Raw genomic sequence first — 24062 nt, 5'->3', positions numbered from 1 at the left:
ATCCTGCCCAGTCACAGCAGCTGGGACTGACTGGCCCACGTGGATCCTGACCCTGCAGAATGAACCTGCTCAGGCAGGGCCACACCTGGAGCAGGGATTAGAGTGCTGGTGTCCCCAACATCAGGACACAGAAGTGTTGCAGCAAGTCCAGAGGAGGCCACCAGGTTGCTAAGGGGAGCAGGTCTCCTGTGCAGACAGGTTGAGAGAATTGGATCTGCTCAGCCTGGAGAAGAAAAGGTTGTGGGGAGACACACACACCCCCCCCCCCCCCCCAGTGCCTTCCAGTGTCTGAAAGGAGCTCCAAGGGTGCTGAAGAGGCATTCTGCATCAGGAATACGAGTGATAGCATAAGGAGTTGGAGCTGGCAGCCAGGTTGGGAGAACTCCCTGGACATGGGGAGCTGCAGCTCCCTTTGTGTCAGCAGAATCTTCTGAGGCCCAGAGCAGGGCCTGTTCCCAGCTGGCTCCGCCACAGCATCCTGGGAGCCACGGGGTGGGCACTGGTGGCACCAGGCCTCTGGCTGATGTGCCCCTTGCCCCCGGGAGCGCTTCACTGCCATGGGCTGGGCTCCCATTTTTGCTTCCAGGCCTTTGCTGGCCATGAGCACCCTCAGGGCTGAGCCGGCGCTGCTGCCTCTGAGGTGGGCGGGCCTGCGACAGCACAAAGGGGTGACACCGGTGTGAGGCCGGGCTGTGATGTCACACCGTCTCCTGGCCATCTACTTGATTTGATTTAAAGTCCTGTTTCTCGTCTGGGGCTGATCAAGTATCAGTTTCAACGCTCACAGGTATTTGTTTAAGGGCAGCCGGTGGCACAGCGGTTTCTGGCCCTCACGGGGCGGTAGGAGCGCGGGTCACCGGGTGTACGAGCTGCGCTCTGCAGCTTCCCGTTCCAGACCCGGCCCTGCCGCGCTCTGGGGCCGAAACACGCATGCGCGGGAAGGGGCGGCACGGCCCTCCGGCGGGTTGCGCATGCGCAGCACGGGGCCTGACGCAAGGCCGCTGCAATCGCCGTGCGCTTTATCCTGTCCGACCTTGAGTGCGCGGCCGCCACAGGACCCGGGTTGTCGCCGCCGCGCCGGTGTGCACCGCGCCGCTCCTTTGCCCGTGTCCCGCCTCGGCCTGCGGCAGCCTAGACAGCGAGCTGTGTAGCTGTGTCGGGAAGCCACCGTGCAGCTGCGGCGCCGGTGCCGGAGTCCGAGCGGCGCACCGAAAGCGAGCGGTGGGATCAGGCATTATCTGGGTCAGCCCCCCGACGGCGGTCCTGCGGCGCGTCCCGCCCCCCCCCCCCCCCCGCGGCCCACGTGGGTGGAGATTTCCAGAAGAGCCGCGGCCCCGCGCGCCCGTCCTCCGCCGCCGCCATGCTGAGCGCGAGCCGCCTGCCCCTGCTGCTGCCGCGCGCCGCGCCCGCGCCGCCCGCCCGCCCCGCGCAGGTCAGCGCCGTGAGGGGCGGGGGGACGGAGCGGGCCGGAGCGCTCCGGGTCACGGGGCCGGGGGAGGGCGCCGGGGCTGTGGGAGCGGCGGGGGGCGCTGCCTGCGGGCGAGTCCGGGTCCGGGCCGCGGCTCCTCAGTGCTCAGACTTTATTAAGAGCAGGCTGATGTGGCTGCCGGGCGATGCGGTCCTGGGGGGTGTAGAGGCACCTGTTTTACCTGTGTTTGAGTGTGTTTTGTGTTAAGGAGGATTATTATAAGGTCGCTCGGTTCCTCGCCGTGCGTGTGGTGGTGACAGCGGGGATCGGGCTGCGCAGGGAGAGCGCAGATCCCCCGCGCTGTGCTGGCCCTGCTGGCTCTGCTCTGTCGCAGTCTGAGCCACCCATGCACTGCGCCCGGGCCTTACGCCTTTAAACACCAGCAAAGTAGTCATGGCTCGTTCCCGCTCCCATTAAAATATCTTTTTCGGAGTTCGTTCTTAATCAGAAAGAGGGCTAATGCTTCCCGAGCTCTCAAGGATGTTGCTTTGCACGTGCAGAGGCGGCCAAGCTGGGGCGTAGCTGGAGTTGTGCAGCAAAATCTCAGCTGCAGGTTCCTCAAGGGGATGCAGTGGGGCTTTTGTTGCTGACCAGCTACAAAGCTCTGAGAAATGGGGTTAATGTTTATCTGCTGCTGTTCGTGGAATGCTGAAGGCTCAGTATTGATTTACTGAGCTGTCTCTTGCCTGGTAGCATGCTCACAGATTGTTCTGTATGAGGGAAATACCTCGGTTCTGGTCATAGAAATTAGAGTTGTGGCAGATAATTAGTGTAGTATTTTGGGGGGCTGTTTACGTCAGCCTGAGTCTTGCTCAAGTTATTCCTTTGCAGTTAAGTGTTTAAAGAGGGTACGTTGTAATAGGACAGTGTTGTTTCTCATATTGCCTCTAAAAGCCGTGGTTTGAAGATCTCTTGATGTTTTAAAGTAAATTCTCATTTGAATGTCTCTGTTTTACAGACATTTTGGAATGGCCTCAGCCAAAATGTTCTCAGAGCAGCATCCAGCAGGAAATATGCGTAAGTGCTCCTTGGGGTGGTCATGTTTGGCTGTTGTGTTTATATTTACTCTCTTCCTGATACCAGAACTGATTATTGGAGCTAGGGATTAGGTAACAGAGCCAAACCAGCAGAATAAAACTGGAGCCTCCTCCTGTAACTTCTCTAAGGCTGTTTCTTAGTATTTTGTTTCTCTCTCGGGGGGCTTTGAGAATTGCCGTTCCCTGCTGCTTCCCCCACCAGCAGTGCCCACAAAACGTGGATTACTGAGCTTTGTTTGATTAAAACCAACCAAAAAGTAATCCAAACACTGTTGAGAAAAAGTGTTTTACACTGACATGATGTGGGTGATGCCTGGATCCATTCCCCTGCAGTTAAAGTTCATTTCAAATGTGCATTTGAATCACTCATTTTCCTTGTTGCAGGAGAAGGGAGCAGGGAGCAGTCGGTTGTGTGACTTACTTAGATGTTTGTGGCTGATGCTGATTCAGGCCATGAGCTGGGAAATCTGTTTGTATTGGGAAAGCTGGGTCTGTCTGGTATAGCTGAATGTTCCAAGCTCACTGCTTTGTTATTGGAACTGGAGTTAGAGCCCCTGGCAGCTTGGGCACAGAGAAGGTGACATTCCTGGAAATAAACAGCCCAGCTCTGCTGCAGAATGCCTTCTCCATTCCAGAATATGCCTTTGTCTGTAAGCAAAGCTGTGGTTCAGGGATTCTCTGAGCCTCAGAAGGGGTAATGCACTCTTCCCAGAGAGGAGAAGGGTTTCAAATTTGTCTTGTGTGAGAACCACTCCCATTTTTCAGGGCTAAATTCACCTGTTGCTCCTGAGGATCAGGAAGGTGGTTTGCTTTGGCTCTGGCTCAGAGCACTCTGCATGGGCCAAGTGATTTATCATTGTGGATTCTTCTCCCCATGCTAAGCCATGATAACACAAATAAATTACATTTGTTTATTTTTCACTCCAGATGAATGTTTTCAAACAAGTTTGAACACCAGGGTTGCCCAGAGCAGCTGTGGCTGCTCCTGGATCCCTTGAAGTGTCCAAGGCCATGTTGGGCATTGGGGCTTGGAACACTGTGAGATAGTAGAAGGTGTCCCTACCCATGCCAGGGGTGGCACTGGGTGAGCTTCAAGGTCCCTTCCAACCCAAACCAGTCTGGGATTCTGTGATCAAAAATAACCCAAAACAACTCCTGTCTGTAGGGACAAAATCAGTTACGACTTTTTTATACCAAACTCCCAAGAATTTTTGAGACAATACAAATATACATATGAAGTAAAGATATTCTGGGGAAGAATAATATTTTATATGCTTATTTTAACAAGCAAGGGTTTACCTGTAAGTCATCTGGTTCAGAACAGAGGCACAAGCTTAAATTTCAGTGTAAGTCAGAGAACACCTTAGGTCAGGATACAGCCTGGATTTCCTTCAACATTGAGTAGAAAATGGCTTTGTCCTGTCTTTGGGACTGGGCATTTTTTTGCAATTAATTATTTTCCTTTAATGGTACTTTTACTTTCCCGTGATGTGCCGTTCAGCTCAGAAGCAATCAAAGGTGCCGTTATTGGGATTGACCTGGGTACCACCAACTCCTGTGTGGCCGTTATGGAAGGGAAGCAAGCAAAAGTGAGTAAAACAGGAGTGTTACACGTGGGGTGTCCCCAGTGTAGCCCTGAGGTGAGCCTGTGGCTGTCACACTTGCCTTTGTGCCCAGGTGCTGGAGAACTCGGAGGGTGCCCGGACCACGCCATCGGTGGTGGCGTTCACGGCTGAGGGCGAGCGCCTGGTGGGGATGCCGGCCAAGCGCCAGGCGGTCACCAACCCCCACAACACCTTCTACGCCACCAAGCGCCTCATCGGCCGCCGCTTCGACGACTCCGAAGTGAAGAAGGACATGTGAGTGAGGGGGCAGTGCCACTGCCAGCACCAGGGCAGCAAACACCACGGGGGTAGCACGACCTGGTTTGTTTCTGAACACAACCCTGCTCTGGGGGAAGTTGCTGTGCCCTCAGCTCTTGAGGTTGCAGTCCTTCTGTCTGAGGGCCAGGCTGTGTTTGGCTGCACTCATTGCTGATCACATTAAGGCTTCCAGAGAAGAACAAAAAAGCCTTTCTGGTGCTTGCAGTGCAGACTTTTCTAATTCTTGAGTGTGTTTACAATCAAAGCTGTGTGATCATACCTCAGGTCTGTGATTAGATGAGGTGTCTGATTAAAGCAGCAGAGAACAATGCTGTATGTAAGCTCTGTGCAGGGCTGGTGCATAGGCATGAGTCCTGTCTGTGCATTTGATCACTTAATTCTCTTTCTTGAGACCTTAAATAGGGTGTAATACATATTTTTCTGATTTGTCTCACTTATAAAGTTGGTATATGTACATTTTTTTTATTGTGTAAGTGCTGACAGCAGCAATCTGTAATTGGTACCTCTGGGACTCTGGATCTGGGGCTCTGCTGGCGAGTTCAGTGTTCTTTGTTTAGAGCTACACGTGTCCAGCTGCTGATACTGTTGGTATGGGGTTTGTGCTGCTGCAGAAACTGAGTGTGAGCTTTGTGGTTTTCAGTAAGAACGTCCCATTTAAGATTGTCCGTGCCTCCAACGGGGACGCCTGGGTGGAGGCTCACGGGAAGCTCTATTCTCCCAGCCAGATCGGTGCCTTTGTCCTCATGAAGATGAAGGAGACTGCAGGTCGGTACAGCTTGCTCTTTGCTGTCTCTGTGCTTTGTGTGTGGAAGTGCTGCAGCCATAACAGTGCTTTCTTGGTACCAAACCCTCTGTTCTTGGAAGAGCAGGGCTGCGGATGGGGGAAGGGCACAGGGTGGGCTCCTAAGAAGCCTTAAGGAAGATCAATGCCTGCCTCAGTCTTGGATCTTTGGCAAAATATCAGTGCTTTACTTGAAAGATACTCATATTAGAATTGGTTGCTAATTGAGTTGATTCTGATTTTAATTGAACTCACACTCAGAAAGGGGAGCTCCATTCCAGAAGCTGCAGTCCTTGTGCCTCACTGGCTGCTGCTGAGCACAGGCTGGGGCAGCCAGGCTTGGAGTGGCTTTGTTCCTATTTAGCTGCTGGATATGTGGCATGTAGGGAGAGAGGGAGTGTTCAAGGGACCCCATTGGTGGGCCCTAATAGCTAATTAGCCAGTGGTGACTTTAAATCTTCACTAGGGGAAAATACCTATTGGCCTGGAGAAATAGTCCTCTCTTTCTCAATTCCTTAAGTGGCTTCTGGGGAAACTGAGTGTAGTACAGAGAGGGAACAGTCAGTAGTGCCTTCTGCACCCTCACTTGTTGATCACTGTGTCCAGTGAGTGTGAGGAGGGCAGGACTTGAAGCTTCATCAGTTATTGTATTTTCTGTATTAGGTCCTGGGCACTTGCTAGAGGTCCACCAGTAGTAAAATACAAGTATGTGGTGTGTGAGCATCTAGACGTAATAGATCTGACTTTGATCTGCCTGCAGCAGGGATGTGCTTCCTGGAGGGGTGTTGGCTTTTGGCTTGGGTGCTGCATAGCCATGAGTCCTGTCTGTGCATCCACACTGCATTGTGCACATTTGTATTTTTTAGCAGGTCTCAATGTGCATTTGGTGACTTCTCTTTTTTGAGACCTTAAAATAGGATGTCATAGATATTTTCCTGACTTGGTGTCTCAAACACTTAAAAATTGGTATATGTACATTGCTTGTGCTGTCTAAGTGTTAGCAAGAGCAGATTTTATAAATGGGATGAAAATGAATAACTTTTAAGTGCATCACATGCAGTAAAGCAGAGTACAGCTTCAGTCTTATGCAGTAAAAAGACAAGCTCTCAAATAATTCATTACAGTGGCATCCAGTCACTGATGGAATTGCAGAGTTGCATTGCTATGCTGCCAGAAGTCTACAAACTATTCTGTGTTTTGTGGAAGGACTGGAATTCTGCACAGCTCCCTCTGCATTTTCCCAGAAAGCAGCAAGCCTGTCTTCTATTGGTTGGGAGAAACAATTTCAAACTAGGTACTAATGGAGAGAGACTATTTACAAAAGCATGTAGTGATGGGACAGGGGGCAGTAGATTCCAACTAAGAGAGAGCGTTTAGGTGAGATAGTAAGAGGAAGTTCTTCCTGTGAGGGTGGGCTGGCCCTGGCACAGGGTGCCCAGAGAAGCTGTGGCTGCCCCTGGATCCCTGGCAGTGTCCAAGGCCAGGTTGGACAGGGCTTGGAGCAGCCTGGGATAGTAGGAGGTGTCCCTGCCATGGCAGGGTGTGGAAAGGGGTGGGCTTTAAGGTCCCTTCCCACCCATTCTGTGATTCTTTGAGTGATAACTTGGTGTTCTTAAAAGGATAACTTCTGTTTTGTCTCCTTTTTCTTCCAGAAAATTATCTGGGACATGCAGCAAAGAACGCTGTGATCACAGTTCCTGCTTACTTCAACGATTCTCAGAGACAGGTACTCATCAAGCTGGGAGATGTTGAGGCTCATAAATTGCATTCAGTTTCTCTCAGCAGTCAGCACTCTCCTCATTCCTCCTCAGGCTACCAAAGATGCTGGGCAGATCGCTGGCTTGAACGTCCTGAGGGTGATTAATGAGCCCACAGCAGCTGCACTTGCCTATGGGTTGGACAAGTCTGAAGACAAAGTGTAAGTGCACAACACCAACCTTCTGAAATAAACCTGCTGCGATTTGCCTCCTCTGCTTGCTGGGTTTTAGAGCACTGCTTGGAGTTCTGCCAAGGTGAACTCAGCTGTGAGTGAGAACTCTGTAGTGTCACCTCTGTTCTGTGCCAACCAACCTTGTTAAAGAGAGTTCATAACTTGCAGCTACAACTTAATTATCCAACCTGAGTGTCAATTTAATTTCCTTACCTGCCGGTGGCAGTGGTGGGTGTGGCTGAGGACAGCTGAGTGACAGGCTGTCACTAGAGGTGCTGATGGGCAGCACAGGAGCTGTGCTGAGCTGCACCAGCTGTCCATGGCTTGCAGCTCCCCTGCCTGCATTCAGTCCTCTGTTGCTGTCAGGGGTGGTTACAGCAGTGCAGGCTTTTGTTAGATGTTCTGTATTTCTGAGGTAGTGATAATGCTGGGAAAGCCTCATTACATTTGAAACACTTGCGGGGGAAAAACATTTCATAATAGTTCTGGTGTCCCTGCTTGTCATTAAATGTGGGAATGTCTGATTTTGGAGAGGCAGGAGCTGCCCTCTCTGAAAAAATTGGCAAGGTCAGGCTTTGTGCAGCACATCTTCCAGGGACCCCCACATGGACTCTGAGTGCTCAGAGGGTATGGACATTTTGAGATTGTTCACTGCTGTCTTTAGAGAGGCTTTGAACTTGTGTGGGCACCAGTGTGTGTTCTGCACGTCATCTCTTGAGGAGAGGAAGTTCTGAGCCACTCACCTTTGTCTAGAAAGTAATGTCGTCCTGCTTCTCCCTGCAGCATTGCAGTCTACGACCTGGGTGGTGGCACTTTTGATATCTCTGTGTTGGAAATCCAGAAGGGAGTCTTTGAGGTGAAGTCCACCAATGGTGACACTTTCTTGGGTGGAGAAGACTTTGACCAGGCTTTGCTACAGTATATTGTGAAAGAATTCAAGAGAGAGGTAAGGTGTCTCTTGAGAGCACAGTCCTGTGTTACACTGCTTTTCGACCTCACTTCTTTAGAAGTATGCGCATTTTCCTACATTCTTAGGATTTGTCACCTCTGGCACTGCTGGAATTTAAAAGGATTAGACACTATTTAGCCTGGCTTCCACTTCTTCCTTCTTTTCTTGAAGTGTATTATTCCTTTCCTGGAAGACACAGAATAGCAGAACTTCTGCCATTTTCACTCTGGTGTAGCAGGATTGTCCTACACACAGTCTGCTTACTTTTAAAAGTAAACATCTGTGGTGCAATTGAATGTGACAGGACAGATGCAAACAAGGGTTGCTGGGAGGGAACTGCCATGTAATTCCAACTCCTTTGCTAATTCAGTCCTGTCTTAATATTCTGTGCTGCCGCAGCCTTTCCAAGGTTCAGTCTGTAATTCACTGTATGATCACTTGCAGAGCAGAGAGGGCTGGCAGACTGGAAGTGCTCGCTACCTCTGGCAGCAGGGAGAGAGCAGCACAGTGCACATGGCAGTCTGCTCTAGAAATAGCTTTTCAGTCAAGAGCTCTGAGAAGGTGAAGTGCAGCGATGTGACTCCTGAGCAGGTGCTGAGAGTCTGTTAACCCTGTTTTTGTTACTCAGACGGGAGTTGACCTGACTAAAGACAACATGGCCCTTCAGAGGGTGAGAGAAGCATCAGAGAAAGCCAAGTGTGAGCTTTCATCATCTGTGCAGGTATGTGCCTGGATCCCGAGCATCCACTACAGCAGTAGGAGACACTGAGTTCTGCACTGGCTTTGTTTACTAAGCTCTCTGACACTGTTTTTTCTTCTGTGTAGCCCAGTGGCATCACTGGCACAGGAGGTCACTCAGCAGGGTGGGCTTTCAGACCACAGAGAGCTGCTGGAAGCTGAGTTGTTTGTTTGTTGGGTGCTGAGTTTGGCCTTTCTTCTGGCACCACACCTGATCTTGCAGGGAATGTGACCTATCCAACCTGTTCTGTACTTCAGAAGTGTGATGGGCATCAGGGAATTTCGCTAGTGCTGCTGGGTTACCGGCACCACTTACAGCTCTGTGCAAGCAGTTCCAAAACCTTGGTGCTACTCATTCCACTGAAACAGCTAATGTGTGTAGTAATTCCTATACAGAATCTTGACTTACTTGCCTATAGACAAGTTGGCTGGACAATGGGCAGCAGTGACACTCCCTCCTTTGTTCCATCAGCTTTGTATATTAATGCAGTCAAGCATGTCTTTTATTCATTACTGAATAAGGAACTGGAGAAGCAGCAAGTTGGGAGTGTAATAGTCCTGGCTAAATGAAATTAAGGTCAATTATGTAGTGATTGAGATGGGGAGTCTGCCAAGTTCTAGCTTCTGAATAAGCATCTCTAATTTTATCTGATGGTGGTCTTTTTGCTGGCCAGTGGGGAGCTCATAGCAAGGAGCTGAGGGCAGTCACAATGGCTGCATAGTTTTGCCAGAGACATAGCAAGCTCTGTTTTATGAGCTCAAGAGCTGGCACATGTAGTTTGTTCATACCAGGAAAGACTGAATTCTTTAACTCCTTAGCAGTGAAGTGAAAACAACTTGCTTTTGGTCCCGTTTTCCCCTAATACTTTGGACCATGCTGTGTATAAAGTGAGTGCACACCTCTAGTCAGCAGCATGGCTTTAATTCTTGTGTAAACTTAATCTTTAGAGATTAAGCACTAATGTTTTAATTGCTTTGGATTGTAGTGTCTTTTGATGTCAGCATGACTCAGCACTTGAATCAGATTATTTCAGTATGAGATTTACTTTAAAAATCTAGCAGTGTGACAGGCAGCCATTACAGTGGGGATTATGGTTTCTTGCTCTAATTAACTTTGTGTTAAATATAAATAATGGTATAATAATATAATATAAATATAAATGGCAGCAGAGGGGCTGTTGAACATGAGCTGTTAGCATTTAGAGAGCAGCCAGGAGGGAAGGAAATACCTTCAAGGAGTTTACCTCGTGTGGAGTGTCAGTTGGCAGAATCTTTGGAACTCTGCAGATGGGCTTTCTTCTGTGTTGTGCTGAAGGAGCCAGCATTAAGGTTGTCACATCCAGTGTTACTGCTCTTACCTCCTGGCTGTGACAAATTGTTTCGCTCAACAATGAAAGACCTTGAAGCAACACAGTATTAAAATTGGGGTTTAACAGTTGTAACCATGAGGTATGGAACAAATTAATTGTCTTATTTCTGAAATATCAAGCATAAAAGTGTGCCTGCTGCCACTTAAACTGGGCGGGAGGGTGAACAGCCACGCAGATACCTCAGTACAGGCCAAACAGAACCTGTAAACTGATGTAAAGCCTATTCCCAGTTTTCCCTGAGCCTGTTTCCATGCCACAGACTGACATCAACCTGCCCTACCTGACCATGGATGCCTCCGGACCAAAGCACTTGAACATGAAGCTGAGTCGGGCGCAGTTCGAGGGCATTGTGGCTGACCTGATCAAGAGGACAGTGGCCCCCTGCCAGAAAGCCATGCAGGATGCTGAAGTCAGCAAGAGTGACATTGGGGAAGTCATCCTTGTCGGTGGCATGACCAGAATGCCAAAGGTATGAGCTCAGGGCCTGTTGAGGCAGGGCTGGCACAGCTGCCCTGTGCTTGCTGTTTGGGGGATCGGGACAGAGGAGTTGGGAGTGCTCAGGGCAGCCTCAGTGCTGAGGGTCCTGTGGGAGCACTGCCCAGCACCTCTCGTTCTGTTTGCTTAGCCCAGCTGGGACCCGGGGGCTGGAGCTGAGTTGCAGTGCACAGAGTCAAGGCGGACGTGCTGGGAGGTGAAAGTCCAGCTGCAGCCTGACATTCTGGTGTGCACTGGACACGAGCAGCATTGCTGAGAAGTACAGGGCATTTCCTCTTGTTGTGGACTCAGTGTCGTAAAGGTACATTTCAGTGACAGCCACTTGTCAGCAATCTGTGCCTTCCAAGGGATTTCCAGCACTTCAGCTATGAAGAACCTCCACGAGCCTCCCTCTGGTACCTGCTGGTTGTGTGTAATCAGAGCTGTCTGTTGGAGGCTGCTGTTGGGAGGCCCATTTACCTGGCTCTTGCAGAAACTCCTTATCTAAAGCCTGGCCCTTACATTCTGTGGAGATAAGCTCAGCAGGTAGCTTTAAAGCCTGCTGTGCTGACATGCACAGTTGTGCAGATAAGTGCTGCCTGCAGGTGATTTACTGCTCCTGTTCCAGCCATGACTGCTGCTGCTCCTCCATCCTAGAGCTGAACAGGGATGTTCACTGCTCCCTCCAAGGGTACAGCTTGGCCTTTCCTGCAGAGAGCATCAAAATCTCACTCCAGAGGGATCACTCAGGCTTGGACTATTTGTTGCTTTGTGATTTGCAGGTCCTCTCTAGGACAGTAGGTGTGTACATGGTCCTGCTTGGGGTTGATTTGGGGTTTGGTGGAGTGTTTTTCCTGCCTGTGTTAAAGACCCTGGTGGCTGGAGGTGATACTGGTGTGTGAGCAGAAGGTCACCCAGGCAGGGGAGCCAGAGCAGCAAGATAAACAGAAGCTCCTGTTCTGGCCAAAGCTCAGGTGGAGTAACGCTGTATGTTCCCAAAGTCCTTGTTGTTCCAGCTGGATAAAGGAAAAGTGGTGTGATAACCTATGTATAAAGTGATGACAAACACAAAACCTTTTCCTGAAATATTATGTGTCCTTCAGGGGTGGAAGACAGAACTTAAATATTGATTTTTATTTTTCCTTCTTCCCCTCATAACCCCCAGCATGTGTAGCTTTGAGCTGACAGAATGCTTTCCTGAGTGCCTGTAGTTACAGCTCTGCCTCCAAAATTGATGCCAGTGTGTTGTTCAGAGCCAAGCCTTCTCTTGGGTACCTTGTTCTGCTCTCTTCCCCCTGCTAGGAGGGAATGTGGCTCTGGAGCACTCTCATGGCCAGTATTCTGGGAGATGGACGTGGGTGGTTACAAGTATTGTTTTGTACTGTAAAATACGCCTCCGGAGGGAAAGACTTGCATTTAATTACATGTTCACACATAGTCCTCCTCTGCAATGAGCACTCGGGGCAGGTGTCTCCTGGCTGCAGGGCACAGCTGGGTGCTTGCTTCCAGCAATTTTCCAGGCACATCCCACTCACCTGGGCTGGTGTGCCCAACACCTCTATTGGGAGAGGAGGCCCAGCCCCACAGCCTTCCCTTGTAGGCCAGAGGAGGGCAATTCTGAGCTGTGCTCTGGGGCAGACCCTCAGTGCATTCCTGTCTGGATGCTTCAGCAGGAAATCTTTTGGGATCATGAGCACAGTCCTGGGGAATGGGCCGAGCAGGGCAGCGCTGACAGCAGAGCTCAGAGTGCTGACAAAGCACATCTCCTATGCTGAAAAAGCCTGTGAAATAAAGAGTTGGAAAATACTGTTCTTTACACAACTCTTTTTTTTTTCCCCTTTACTGCACACAAACAACATGAATTGTGCTGCTGGATTTTTTACTTTCCCTGTGCTCCTCCACAGCTGTACTGTCCTTGGCAGCTGTGTCCTGCTCAGTGTTGGCTTGCACAGTTCCCAGGGAGCAGTCCTTGACTCCCAGATAAGCCTGGAAGGATCCCCTCGGAATGTGGCCGGGCTGTGTGAAAGCACTGAAGGGGCTGCCTTGCAGCTGGCACACACAGAGCCTCTGGAGAAGGGCTGTCTGGGCTGGAATGAGGGCATTCAGTGCTGTGCAGGAGGGTGGGCAGTGAGGGAGCAGGCACAGAGCTGAGGCTCAGTGTTTCTGTCTCAGGTTTCCATGACAGTGGCAGCATAAGGACGTAGAGCTGAGCCAAGGCTGCTGTGGCCATGCTGGTTCTCCCGTGCATGAGCTGTGTTATGTCTCTGCTCAGGTGCAGCAGACTGTGCAGGAATTGTTTGGCCGTGCTCCGAGCAAAGCAGTCAATCCTGACGAGGCTGTGGCCATTGGAGCAGCTATCCAAGGTGGAGTGTTGGCTGGTGATGTGACAGATGTGCTACTGCTGGATGTAACTCCCCTCTCCCTGGGCATTGAGACCCTGGGAGGCGTCTTCACAAAGCTCATCAACAGGAATACCACCATCCCCACCAAGAAGAGCCAGGTAGGCGTTGACTCTGGATGGGTGGGACTTCGCTGGTGCTGTCAGACAACTTGGGAAAGGCCACCCAGAGCATCACAGTAGATAGTTTTGCCTCCTCATCTGACAAGAGAAGCAGTGGAGAAATCAGGTTTAATGTCAGCCACTGAGTATCTGATTATTGCTGTGCCCAGAGGGGAGGGCAGTTGAGGTAACGATCTGCCAGGATGTTTGTGGCCTGGTGAGGGTTGTTGGAGTGCCATGATGTCAATTGTCAACACATCATTCTGAAGAAGGATTGTGTGGAGCCTTTCTGGGACTGAGCACCACGCCCATGGGAGAACCCTTGCTTGACTGAGTGACTGGGAAGGGGTTATCTTTTCTCTGCATTGTAATGTCTTGGTGCCTTGGGTGTGATCCCTTCCTTCCCTTGGCTCTGTCTGGGCCTGCTGCTGTGTGCTCTCTCTGATAACACCTGAGCTGCCTGGGGTGTGGGCTGGAGCCTGCTGCTTCAGGGGAGATTTTCTGGGGTGTGATGGCTGCCCTGGAACCTGCTCCTGCCATGGATGGCCAGGTTTTTTTGTCCCCAGGTGCACAGGACAAAACAACAGTGGCTTGGCTCTTGCCAACCTTGATGCCCTGGAGTTTTGTCAGAGGAACAACAAGCATTTCATGATTTTCCCTTCCAAGCAGCTTCCTTTTATTCCTTGTTCAGTCAGCTTGTAACTGCAGATGTTTGTGTTCTAATTAGCTATACAGTAACTTCCTGTTCCTTTTCCATAGGTGTTTTCTACAGCTGCTGATGGACAAACACAAGTGGAGATCAAAGTGTGCCAGGGAGAGAGAGAGATGGCCAGTGACAACAAACTGCTTGGCCAGTTCACATTGGTAGGTTGGCTTCTCTATTCCTGACCTTAGACTTGACCTTCTTGGAGACATTCAGAGCCTTCTCCATTTCAGCTGCCCCCTGAAGGCAGTGTTGAGGGGGAGTCATCTTACAGAAGACATTTGACCCCTTTCTAGTACAAAAGCAGCCTCCAGAGGCACAGCATGACCGTGGGACAGCCTTTCTGTGGCTGAGGACCAACTGGCATTGAAAATGGAACTCAGAGTTTCTGAGCACTCCCCTGTGGCACTGTGGCTACTGGGCCTGGTCACCAGGAAGGGCTCTCTGGGTATAAAAAAAGCCTGTGCAGTACCAGTACCAGCAGATAATCTGAATGCTGGCTTCTCCTCTGGAGTAGCGAAGGTGGGACCTGGAGCATCTCCAGGATACCTGCAGTCCCCAGGGAAGCCCATTTTAGCCTAGTGAGACCCTGGGAGCAGAGTCAGTGTGAGCCAAGGTACCCCAGGATGTGCGTTTGTGGGATTGCAGCGTGTGTGCCGTGATGTTAAGCTGTCAACACATCATTCTGAAGAATCGTGTGGAGACTTTGTGAACTGAGCCCACACCCTGCTCCCTGGGGAACAGATGTATTCTAGGATTGCTGGGAGCAGAGAGGGGCTGCCCAACCAGCTCCCTGAGCAAAATGGGTTTGATTAGTACTGGCAAATTGTCCAAGTTTGTGTGAACTTCCTTGGAAGAGCCTTGCAGAAAGGAAGGACTTTGCCCTTCTGTACTTTTGAAGGAAGCTGTGCTGCCCCTCACTGTCTAAAAATGGTTCCCCAGAGGTGGTTAGTGAAATCTATGTCCAGAACTGAGGAAATAGAGCATCCTGCCAGAGCTATGGAAGAGGGGCTTGTGTAGCAATAAAGCAGAACCTGTGCCACCTTGGAACCAAACCTGGGGGTTCTCTCTTGTGATTTCTGTGTACTTTTCCAGGGCAGAAACCAGATACCAGTGCACAGCATGGTGCCAACAGGTACTTAGAGGACTCATTCTGAGGGTTGGTTAGTGGTTCATTCAGTATCAGATCCTCAGGGTGATGTGCCCAGCCCTTGTCCCCTGAGCTCTGTCCCTGTGGGAGCTGATGGCCAACCCTTGTCCTTGCTCAGGTCGGGATCCCTCCGGCGCCGCGGGGAGTGCCCCAGATCGAGGTCACCTTCGACATCGACGCCAACGGCATCGTGCACGTGTCAGCCAAGGACAAGGGCACCGGGCGGGAGCAGCAGAGTGAGTGCCCTGGGCCTGACAGGGAGTTGAGCAGGGGGTGCTGCGGGTGATGCTGAGTCCCTCCAGGGGGAATGGAGTGTGCTCCAGTGCTGCCTGGATGGTGTCCCACAGTCCAGGGTGAGGATGGAGTGTGTGGCTCCATGCTTGGGTCACCCCCACTCTTCAGTCTGTTGCCAGTGCAGCACAGATGCAGCTGAAGTCATCTGAGCCTGTGTCTCCCCTGGAAAGGAGAGTGGGCAAAGGGGTAAGTGAGAGCTGAGCTGTGGGTTTGTTGTAGGGCAGCGAAGCTTCTGTAAGCACACAGCCTCTGCCCTCTCCAGTAACCTGCTGCCAGAGGCTGCTGCCAGTGGATGCTCTCCTTGCATGTTAGGCAGAGATGAAGCACCTGCCTATGCCAATGTCAAGGCAGCTCTCACTGGCAGGGTTTCACCACATTCCAAGTGGTTTTGCCCTGTGTGACAGTCCTGCCTTGGTGTTGCCATCTGGAGTAATTGCAGCAACACGTGAGCAGCGTGCAGCTGTTTCCTGGGTTTCCTGCATGGATCAGCTGTGTCCCAGTGCCCAGGTGTTGGGCACACAGGGTGGCTCACTGTGTTGGTGGGCCGTGCTGTGTCACCGAGGTGTTTGGGGCAGTCACGTGTGCCCTGTGTTACCCTGAGGGGACAGAAGTTGGAGTTTGGGAATGCAATACTGTGTATGAGTTGTCCTTGAGCTGTGTGGGAGTGCTGTTTCTTTGGGAACACGCAGGGATTGCTGTCTGTGAGCCTGGCTGCGTGAAGGTGCCAGCTTTTAAGGGAGAATCAAATCAGGAGGATCTCTGACTCCAGGGTGTGTTGTGTACAACTGAGCAGACTAGCCCTGTGCCAAGACCCTGTTCATTTGTAATCATTCCATTATAAAGGTCTGGAGATTGGGGTCTTTTGAAACATCAGGTTTTCCCTGTAACAACCTTGTCCATTTTCTTCTGTTTAGGCTGGAAGTGTCTCCAGCTGGCAGGAGGCTCAGGGAGTTCAAGTTGTCAGTGTATTCTGCTCTGTGATGCAGTGAAATGTTTGGCCCTGTGTACTGGGGTAATTAATGACATAGATGATAGTTTTTAAAGCTCTGTGGTGGGTTCAGGAGATTAATTTTAAGCATTTACAGATTCCCCTGATAGAAAATAAAACTCTCTTCTCCCTTATAACTGGAATCCTCTGTACTGACCTTCAGCTGTTTCTTGGAGAGAACCCTTGAGCGTGAAATGCTCCAGTTAGCAGAAGTATTAACTATGCACAACTGGAGGGTGTATGCTGCTTTTAGTCACGCTTCTTGGTGTTTTGGCAGCAGGTTGGCACCAAAGCCACACTGCTTGTTTCTTGGATTTCCTTGGAGATCTTGAATGTATGGCAGCCTTCTACTGATGAATAAAAGGCTCCTGGTGACAGGCAACCAGAATTACTTTTAGCGGCCTACCTGTAGGTAGATGTGGTTCTAATTACAAAGCTGAATTGCTCATCCCACATCTGTATCCAAAGGAGACCTCTGTGTGTGTGTCTTTGTTTAGGGTTCTGTACCATTGACAAATATTCCATAGCAAAGTTCCTTTAAATGGTGATTGTAGCATGCACTTTTATGGGAATTGAGACATCCTGGATATTGGTCCTCTTTCAATTAAATTAGACTAATTCCTGCAGTAAAGCTTGAATCTGGACTATGCTTTTTGACACTAATAGAAGGAAAAAGACCAAGGAGGGGACGTGTAAGAGCCTGCCCATAGAATCATGCTCCATTTCTTATTAAGGGCAATGTGAGGAGCTGGGTGGGGAATGTTGTCTTATCCTGCCACCAAGCCTGGGCTGTTTTCCAACAGGGAAAAGAATCTTTGGTGAAACCATTCCTTCTCTTTGGATTTTTTTATTGGTTGGGTTTTTGCTGGAGGGTTAGGTTTTTTTTTTGAGGGGTTTTTGTTTTGGTTTTTTTTTTTTTAGTTCTGTGGTTCTAATCTGGGATGCTCCTTTGGTTTGAGGGTTTTGGTGTACCCTCCATTTCTAGGAGGATTAAGTGAGGACTGGCCAGAGTGACTTGCAGACCAGCAGGCAGGGAGTGTGTGGCGGAGCTGGGGAGTTGCAAATCCAGGAGATGAGGCTTTCACCTGGCCATCAGTGGCTCTTTAAAGAGTCACAGTCTTTGTCTTGCCCACAGGGCCTCCCTGGCTGCAGAGTCTCTGAGTGAGGCTGCTGCTGTTAGGCTGGGGAACAATTCTTTCCTCAAAGGTAAGAGTAGATCCTTTATTCATGTTCTTCTCTGCTGCAGTTGTTATCCAGTCCTCTGGTGGCCTCAGCAAGGATGAAATTGAGAACATGGTGAAGAACGCAGAGAAATACGCGGAGGAGGACAGGCGGAGAAAGGTAACGGGGTTACAGGACCTTCAGGGAACAGAGGACCTGCTGCTTTCACCACTCTGCTCTGAGCTGTGTCCACCCCTGGTGGGGGGGACAGGGCTCTGCTCTCTGAGCTCTTACTGAGTCTGCACCTTTCCTTACACTCAGTTGACACTCCAGGGTTGCACAAAGGTGTTTGCCGAGGCATTTGGGTCTTGAGGCTAGGTGCCTTGCCCTGTGTGACTGCACTTTCCTGCTCCCTGAGGAATTCCTGGGATGTGGAGGCAGCAGTGAGCAAACCCACCTGCCTGCTGCTCATAGAAAACGGCTTTGCAGGCTCTGGTGAGGGTTTCTGTCATCACTGCTTTCCACTGTCCCACTCGGCTGTGCATTTGGCACCTGGAATGCTGTGTCCATGTGAGCAGTGCTGGCCTCAGTGCAGGTGAGGCCAGAGGGACGTGATGGAAATCCTCACTGGCCTTGTTGAGGAGAGATGGCACTTGCCATGGTGGAGTGACTGAACCTGTAATACACACAGGATTAATGGTTGGAACAAATTGGTTTAATGAGAGTAGTACTAATGAATTATGCAACTAAATATAGAGCATTGATTTTTAATCAGACACAGCACAGGCTGACTCTGGGATGTGGCACCAGGAGGTGTTTAGTAATTGCTGAAACTGGCACATGGAATTGATCCACTTTGTGTCCTTCAGTCTGCAGGAGCCTGTCTCAGGTGTCCAGGCAGTGCTGTAAATCTTGCCCCCAGTAGGGAAGGGATCAGAAGAGGGACTGATGGGGAGAAGGCATGGAATAAATCCCAGGAAGCAGCACTGCCTGGCCTCAGAACCTCTAAAGCCACAGAGCAGTGGCTGATGGGCATTTGTAGGTTAGCTGGAGAACCTTCAAAGACCTCACTCTGAAAGTCCCACTGTTTGAAAAACTTCATCATTGCTGTGGAGTGTAGGGGAAGGTCTGGCATCTGAAGAGGCTGCTCTGAAAACTGTTCTGCTGCTTTATTTTGTATCTTAAATTGCTGGATAAGTTCCTCTCTGTTGTAATCCTGAAGTGGGACTCACCCCTGTCCAGTGAGCTCACAGAGCAAAGTGACACTTGTATAACTGTAGTTTTCAAAAATTGCCTCAGTACACTTTTCTGCTCCTGGTTTTACTGCCATAAAAGCATCAGGAATGCATAAATGGGAGTATTTGTAATAAGGGACCATGAGTAAAACCACCCAGCATTTGCATTGTCTCTAGTGCCCCTGTTGCTGAAGAAGCTTCAGGATGTTCTCCAAAAGCTCTGCTGCTTTCCCGTGGAGCAGAGTGTGCTGTGCTGTCCCTGAGGTGTTTGTCCTTTCCCATGTGCCAGCAATGGTGATGCATTGGTCACTTGTAGTTCAGTGAGTGAAAGCCTGAGGGCTGGCTGGCACAGACTCCTCTCAGGGCCCTGTGGGGCCACAGTGCACCTAGAAATGGTTTACTTGCATTTCTTCTTGCCCTGGTGCCATTAAGAAGGACCCTGGGTGGGAACTTGAGTGGAACTTGGCAATTTGGGGCATGAAATGCCACCACTTGTGTCACCAGTGGTGTGGGCAGCAGCTCTGACGAGCTCTCTACCCCAGGAACGCGTGGAGGCCGTGAACATGGCCGAGGGCATCATCCATGACACGGAGTCCAAGATGGAAGAGTTCAAGGATCAGCTGCCAGCAGATGAGGTAGGTGGTTCCTGACCCTGGAGTGCTACAGCACATGAAATTCCTCACAAAATCATTGCTCACATTCCCACTTAACTCCCAGCTGGCTCTGGCCAGTGCCTCCAGCTCTGGCCGTGTTTCCATGCTGGGTGAAGGTGGCACAGCCCTGCACCTCTGGCTGTGGCACTCATTGGGCGGGGTGAGTGTGGCTAATGGGAGGATGGACAGACATCCTTAGGGGGAGCAGGGTTTGGGTGCTGGCAAATAACCTATCGCAACGTGTCAGGTTGGTGTCACTGAGGCTCTGAGCACCTGGGAAGCTGCTGATGAGAGGTTTCTGACAGAACTGTGTCCTTGGCATGGCCTTGCAGTGCGGTGAAAAGGACTGTGCTGTGGCTGGCTCCTCAGAGGGGAGGTTTGCTCCAAGGCTGGAGATTGTGCACAGTGCCTGCCCCTGTTAGCAAATGGACAGAGGCAGAGCTGCTGTGCTCTCCTGGCAGTGCATGCACAGCATTCAAGAACCTGGGGGCAACAAAAATCAGTGCCCACTTAACTCCAGTTTTTCTCTCTTAAGAATGAAATGGGTATTTAATATCAAAGAGTACTTTTCACACCACTCAAAAGCAGTGCATTGTGAATTTCAAAAGCCAAGTTTAGAGGAGTGTGCCCAATTACCTATTTAACAACTCTGGGAAGCAGAATTAAAGGGCTCCTGGGGGCTCTGAGGTGTCTGAGGGAGCACAATTACAGTTTGTTGGTAGCAGCCTCTGGTCAGTTGAAGGCTGTTTCTCTGGCAGCAGATGGGGACAGGACAAGGGGCAGTGGTTTTAAACTGCCAGAGGGCAGGGATAGGTGGGATATTGGGAGGGAATCCATCCCTGGGAGGATGGGCAGGCCCTGGCACAGAGTGGCCACAGAAGCTGTGCCTGCCCCTGGATCCCTGGTAGTGTCCAAGGTAAGGCTGGAAGGGCTTGGAGCAAATTGGATGAGTTACCATGGCAGGGGGGGTGGAATGAGGTGATCTTTAAGGTCCCTTCCCCCCCCAAACCATTCTGTGATTCCATGATAATGGCTGGCTCTTTGTTTGGAATTATGTGAGTTTCCCCTCACAGGAGCACAGAGCCTGAATCCCTGTTCCCTGCAGGGACTGTTCTCTGTGAGTCCCCTGGGGAGGTGGGGGCAGCTGGTGCTGGCTGGTGCTGATGGTGGCCGTCACTCCATGTCCCCATCCCGTGCTGTGCTGCAGAGCTGTGCCCGTGTCTGTGATCCCTACTGGCACAGCTGTGCCCAGGAGCCCTCTCCAGCAGCGTGCCAGGGAAGGAGGCAGTGCCAGCCTGTGCAGGGACTGACAGATGGCTCTGGGCCGGGCTGAGCCCACTCTGCTGGTTTGCTCTGAGCTCTTGCTCCATAGGCAGCACAGGGACTGACCAGGGCAGGAGCAGCCTTGCTCACCAGCTCCCCAGCAGGGCCTTCAATATCCATGGAAACCAGCTTGCTGTCCCCTGCCCTGGTGTGGCTGTGCCAGGTGTGCTGTGCCAGGCACGGAGCACGGCCCTGGCCAGTGGTCAGGCCCTGCAGAGCTCTGTTCTTGGCACCTCTGCCCAGACAGCAAACAGGGCCCCATTAATGCCAACTGGGACACTGTTAGTGAAGTGAACAGGTGCCCACTGGGAACTGGGCACAGTCCTAGGCCCTGCACGCTCACTTTGAGGCTTCACTTCATGGCTTCTGGCACGAAAAGGTGGCCAGCAGGGGGCCAGCAGGTGGTGAAATGACAGGATGGAGATTAACAACGAACCAATTTTACCTTTGTGTCTTTTTTGCAGTGCAACAAATTAAAGGAAGAAATTGCTAAAATGAGAGAACTTCTGGCTCGTAAAGATAGTGAAACAGGAGAGAACATCAGGCAGGCAGCAACCAGCCTGCAGCAGGCTTCCCTGAAACTCTTTGAAATGGCATACAAGAAGGTAGGTGCATGGCCAGTTCACTTTCAGAACCCTTGGATGGGGAGAGGAGAATCAGGACCCTGAACTCTTGGGTGGGACGTGGTGCTGAGCCTCTGTGCAGCTCCCTCTGAGTGACACTGGCTGAAGGGACAGCTGTGGAATGTCAGGGAGAGTTGGAGGCCTGAAATCCTGCCCATGCTTCCAGGCTGGGTGTTCTGTTACTGTACTGCATTCCCTGGAAAGGGGGAAACTCCTAGTAACGTGCATCCAGAAGAGTAAGGAGAGGGCTTTCCCCTCAGTGCATGCAGGGCCTGAAGGAGTAAGGTAACTCCTGAACTTTATTCAGGGTGATTTTAAGAGACAATTCCTGTTCAGTCTGCCTAAAGGCACCATAAAGGCCTTTGGGATTTTCTTCTCCACCTCCTTCCCAGTGGAAGGCCCTTGCACCCACTGGCACCTGGTCAGGGAGGTGTCCCAGCATGGCAGTGGCACAGTGCCCAGGTGACCTTGGTGCTGAGCTCTCCTTACTGGGGACAGCTGCTTTCCTGATGTCAAACCAAGCCTTGAGTGCTGCAGTGTCAGCCTGTTACATCCCCTGGGAAAAGGAATAATAGGAAGATTGTTCTCTCCCTCTCAGAGCTCAGGCAGAGATGAAGGTTGCCCTTCTCAGTGGACATTGCTCATTGCACTGAAGGGAGGGTTCTCCAGGCTGGAGCTGACCTGAGCAGCCAGCCAGAGAACAATGGCGAGGAGAAGCAGTTTGTGTTACCAGAAGTGATAAACCTGTTTGTTCACAGATGGCCTCGGAGCGAGAGGGTTCTGGAAGTCCAGGAGATCAGAAGGAAGAGAAACAATAAGGAGTCTCTGTCTTGCCTTGATGAGAGAATGATGAAGAGGTCGATTTTCTTGATGCTTGGGAGAGAAGGGACCTTCCTGAGCAGCAAGGGGCAGAATTCAGACTTACTGTGTTTTTGCAGTATTCTATATATAAAATTCTTCAATGTATAAACTTAGTGATGTGTCTGCTAGATAAATTGTCACTTGATGAAAGTTAATTCATGCCAGACAAAGTTATGAGTTTGGCCCTGGCGTGTTCCCTGAGCGCCTGGGGACTGGCTGATCATTTAATACTTGACACAATGGTGTAGTAAATCCGAGATCCAAGCTTGGAAACCATGTCATGAAATTGGAGGGTGGAGACGGAAGCTGTCTGGGAAGGGGGAGGAGAATGAGGCCTGCATGGCCCCTCCTTGTGGGTCTGAGGAGCTGGGAGCAGGTGGAGGGCTGCGAGCAGCAGGGGCAAGACTGGGGACGTTGCTGGAGACCATTTAGCCCTGAGCTATGCTGGTACCTTTGTTCTGAAGGAAAGGGGCTACTTCAAACTCAGCTGTAACATAATTTCTTAGAAAAGAGGCAGCGTGGAAGTTCAATACTTTGCTTGTCTAAGCCTTCTGCTCCATCCTGTGTCTGTTCTCTGCTTATGGTAAAACAATTTCCTTGATAATAAAACTGTTACTGGATCCATTCTGGATTTTTTTAAAATAAAAGCAGAAAAGTGTCCAACATGGAGTTCCTGGTCTCCTGGCCTTTGATGGAGAACATGAGCACTTCACTGCCTGTGACAGCTGCAGAGAGAACAGCCAGGCAGCTGTAACTTTCTGGAACTTGTGCTTCATTCACAGGCAAAAAGGAGGTTTCTGGTGTCAGGTTGAGGTTGTGCTCTACTGAGTCAGTGCTGCTCTCACGAGGTGCCCCGAGTCCTGTGACTGCAGCAGCAGTGGGACTTCACTGTCAGGCACCTTGTGCTTGGGCTTAGCCTTACAAAACAGGCTGCAGGATTGAGCAGCACTTACCCACTGTGCTTCCAGCAGCCCAGCCTTGCAGGGAGGTGCATGAATGTAGCTGTCTCCTTTTTCCCCATCTCTTATTCTGTGTCTCTTGAACTGAAATAGAAACCGGGTTTGCAGCTGTTTTGTCCTGCCAACTCAAGTATTAGCAGGGAGGAAAGGATGGTTTTTGTTCTGGCAGTCAAGACAGTTTCCACCAGAGAGGACAGAGGTGGCCCAGTGTGTGATCAGGAGTCATCAGTGTGGGTTCATTAAAGGAAAGTTGTGTCTTGCCCACGTGCTTGCCTCCTACAATGGAACAGCCCCTGCATGGATGAGCGGGCAGCAGTGGATGTTGTCTCTCCGGGCTTCAGCGAGGCTCTGACCCTTCCTCTCCTGGAGTGCTCATGGCCAGTGTGGGCTGCATGAGGGACAGTGGGGCGGGCTGGGAGCCATAGCCCAGAGGCCTCTCCCGAGCGGTGTCCCCCAAAGTTCAGCACTGGGTATTGATGAACTCGTCCGTCCATGACTTGGACGGGGGGGGGGTCAGTGCGAGCTCTCCGGTGACACAAAGCCCCCAGAGCGGCCGACTCCCCCGAGGGCGGGCCCTGAGGAGATGGAGCAGAGAGGCTGTGGAGTGTCCCTCCCCGGGGACGTTCCGGCGCCGCGCAGCCCCGCGTGCCCCGGGCCGTCCCGCCGGGGCCGCTCGGAGCCGGCCCCGCCCCGGCCCCGCCGCCCCTCGCGGGCCCTTTAAGCGCGCGCAGGCCGTTCTGCGCAGCTCTCGCGAGATCCGCGCGCGCGCGCGTGCTCCCGTCCCGCCCCGCCAAGCGGCCACCGGACTACGCGCCCCACAATGCCCCGCGCGCGCGCACGGGGAGGGGCAGCGACCAATGGCGCGGCGCCCCGCTGCCGGCTCCCCCCGGAAGTGACGTCAAGGGCCCCCCATGTGAGGCGATTGCAACACATGGTGCGCGGCGCGGGGGAGCGCGAGCACCGCGTGCGACGTCAGCGCCGC

At 51.4% G+C, this 24062-nt stretch overlaps 1 protein-coding gene and 2 non-coding genes across 3 annotated transcripts; all 3 read left to right on the top strand.

Moving 5' to 3' along the window:
- Nucleotides 1-1337: 1337 nt before the first annotated feature.
- HSPA9 (heat shock protein family A (Hsp70) member 9) lies at nucleotides 1338-22790 on the top strand. The gene is made up of 17 exons (XM_053956303.1): nucleotides 1338-1432; nucleotides 2427-2485; nucleotides 4007-4094; nucleotides 4183-4364; nucleotides 5029-5153; nucleotides 6822-6895; nucleotides 6981-7087; nucleotides 7883-8045; nucleotides 8677-8769; nucleotides 10416-10625; nucleotides 12903-13130; nucleotides 13890-13994; nucleotides 15102-15219; nucleotides 17512-17606; nucleotides 19204-19296; nucleotides 21102-21242; nucleotides 22019-22790. Exons 1-17 carry the CDS (start codon nucleotides 1361-1363, stop codon nucleotides 22076-22078), a joined length of 2013 nt encoding a protein of 670 aa, XP_053812278.1. The 5' UTR covers nucleotides 1338-1360; the 3' UTR covers nucleotides 22079-22790.
- LOC128795932 (small nucleolar RNA SNORD63) lies at nucleotides 13363-13434 on the top strand. The gene has a single exon (XR_008433668.1). It is a non-coding gene; the product is annotated as a small nucleolar RNA SNORD63 (small nucleolar RNA).
- Nucleotides 14487-14555, top strand: LOC128795933 (small nucleolar RNA SNORD63). The gene has a single exon (XR_008433669.1). It is a non-coding gene; the product is annotated as a small nucleolar RNA SNORD63 (small nucleolar RNA).
- Nucleotides 22791-24062: the final 1272 nt, after the last annotated feature.

Source organism: Vidua chalybeata, chromosome 15 (assembly GCF_026979565.1).
Source record: "Vidua chalybeata isolate OUT-0048 chromosome 15, bVidCha1 merged haplotype, whole genome shotgun sequence".
Lineage (NCBI taxonomy): Eukaryota > Metazoa > Chordata > Aves > Passeriformes > Viduidae > Vidua > Vidua chalybeata.
The sequence above is the reverse complement of the archived record's forward strand: the minus strand, read 5'-3'. Positions and strand labels throughout refer to the sequence as shown.

What these genes read in the sequence shown, in the direction of transcription:
- HSPA9 (XM_053956303.1), top strand. Translation starts at nt 1,361, where the DNA reads ATGCTGAGCGCGAGCCGCCTGCCCCTGCTGCTGCCGCGCGCCGCGCCC. An exon ending in TGCTTGGCCAGTTCACATTG is followed by an intron (nt 13,995 to 15,101) that starts GTAGGTTGGCTT and finishes GTCCTTGCTCAG; the next exon opens with GTCGGGATCCCTCCGGCGCC. An exon ending in TTGAAATGGCATACAAGAAG is followed by an intron (nt 21,243 to 22,018) that starts GTAGGTGCATGG and finishes GTTTGTTCACAG; the next exon opens with ATGGCCTCGGAGCGAGAGGG.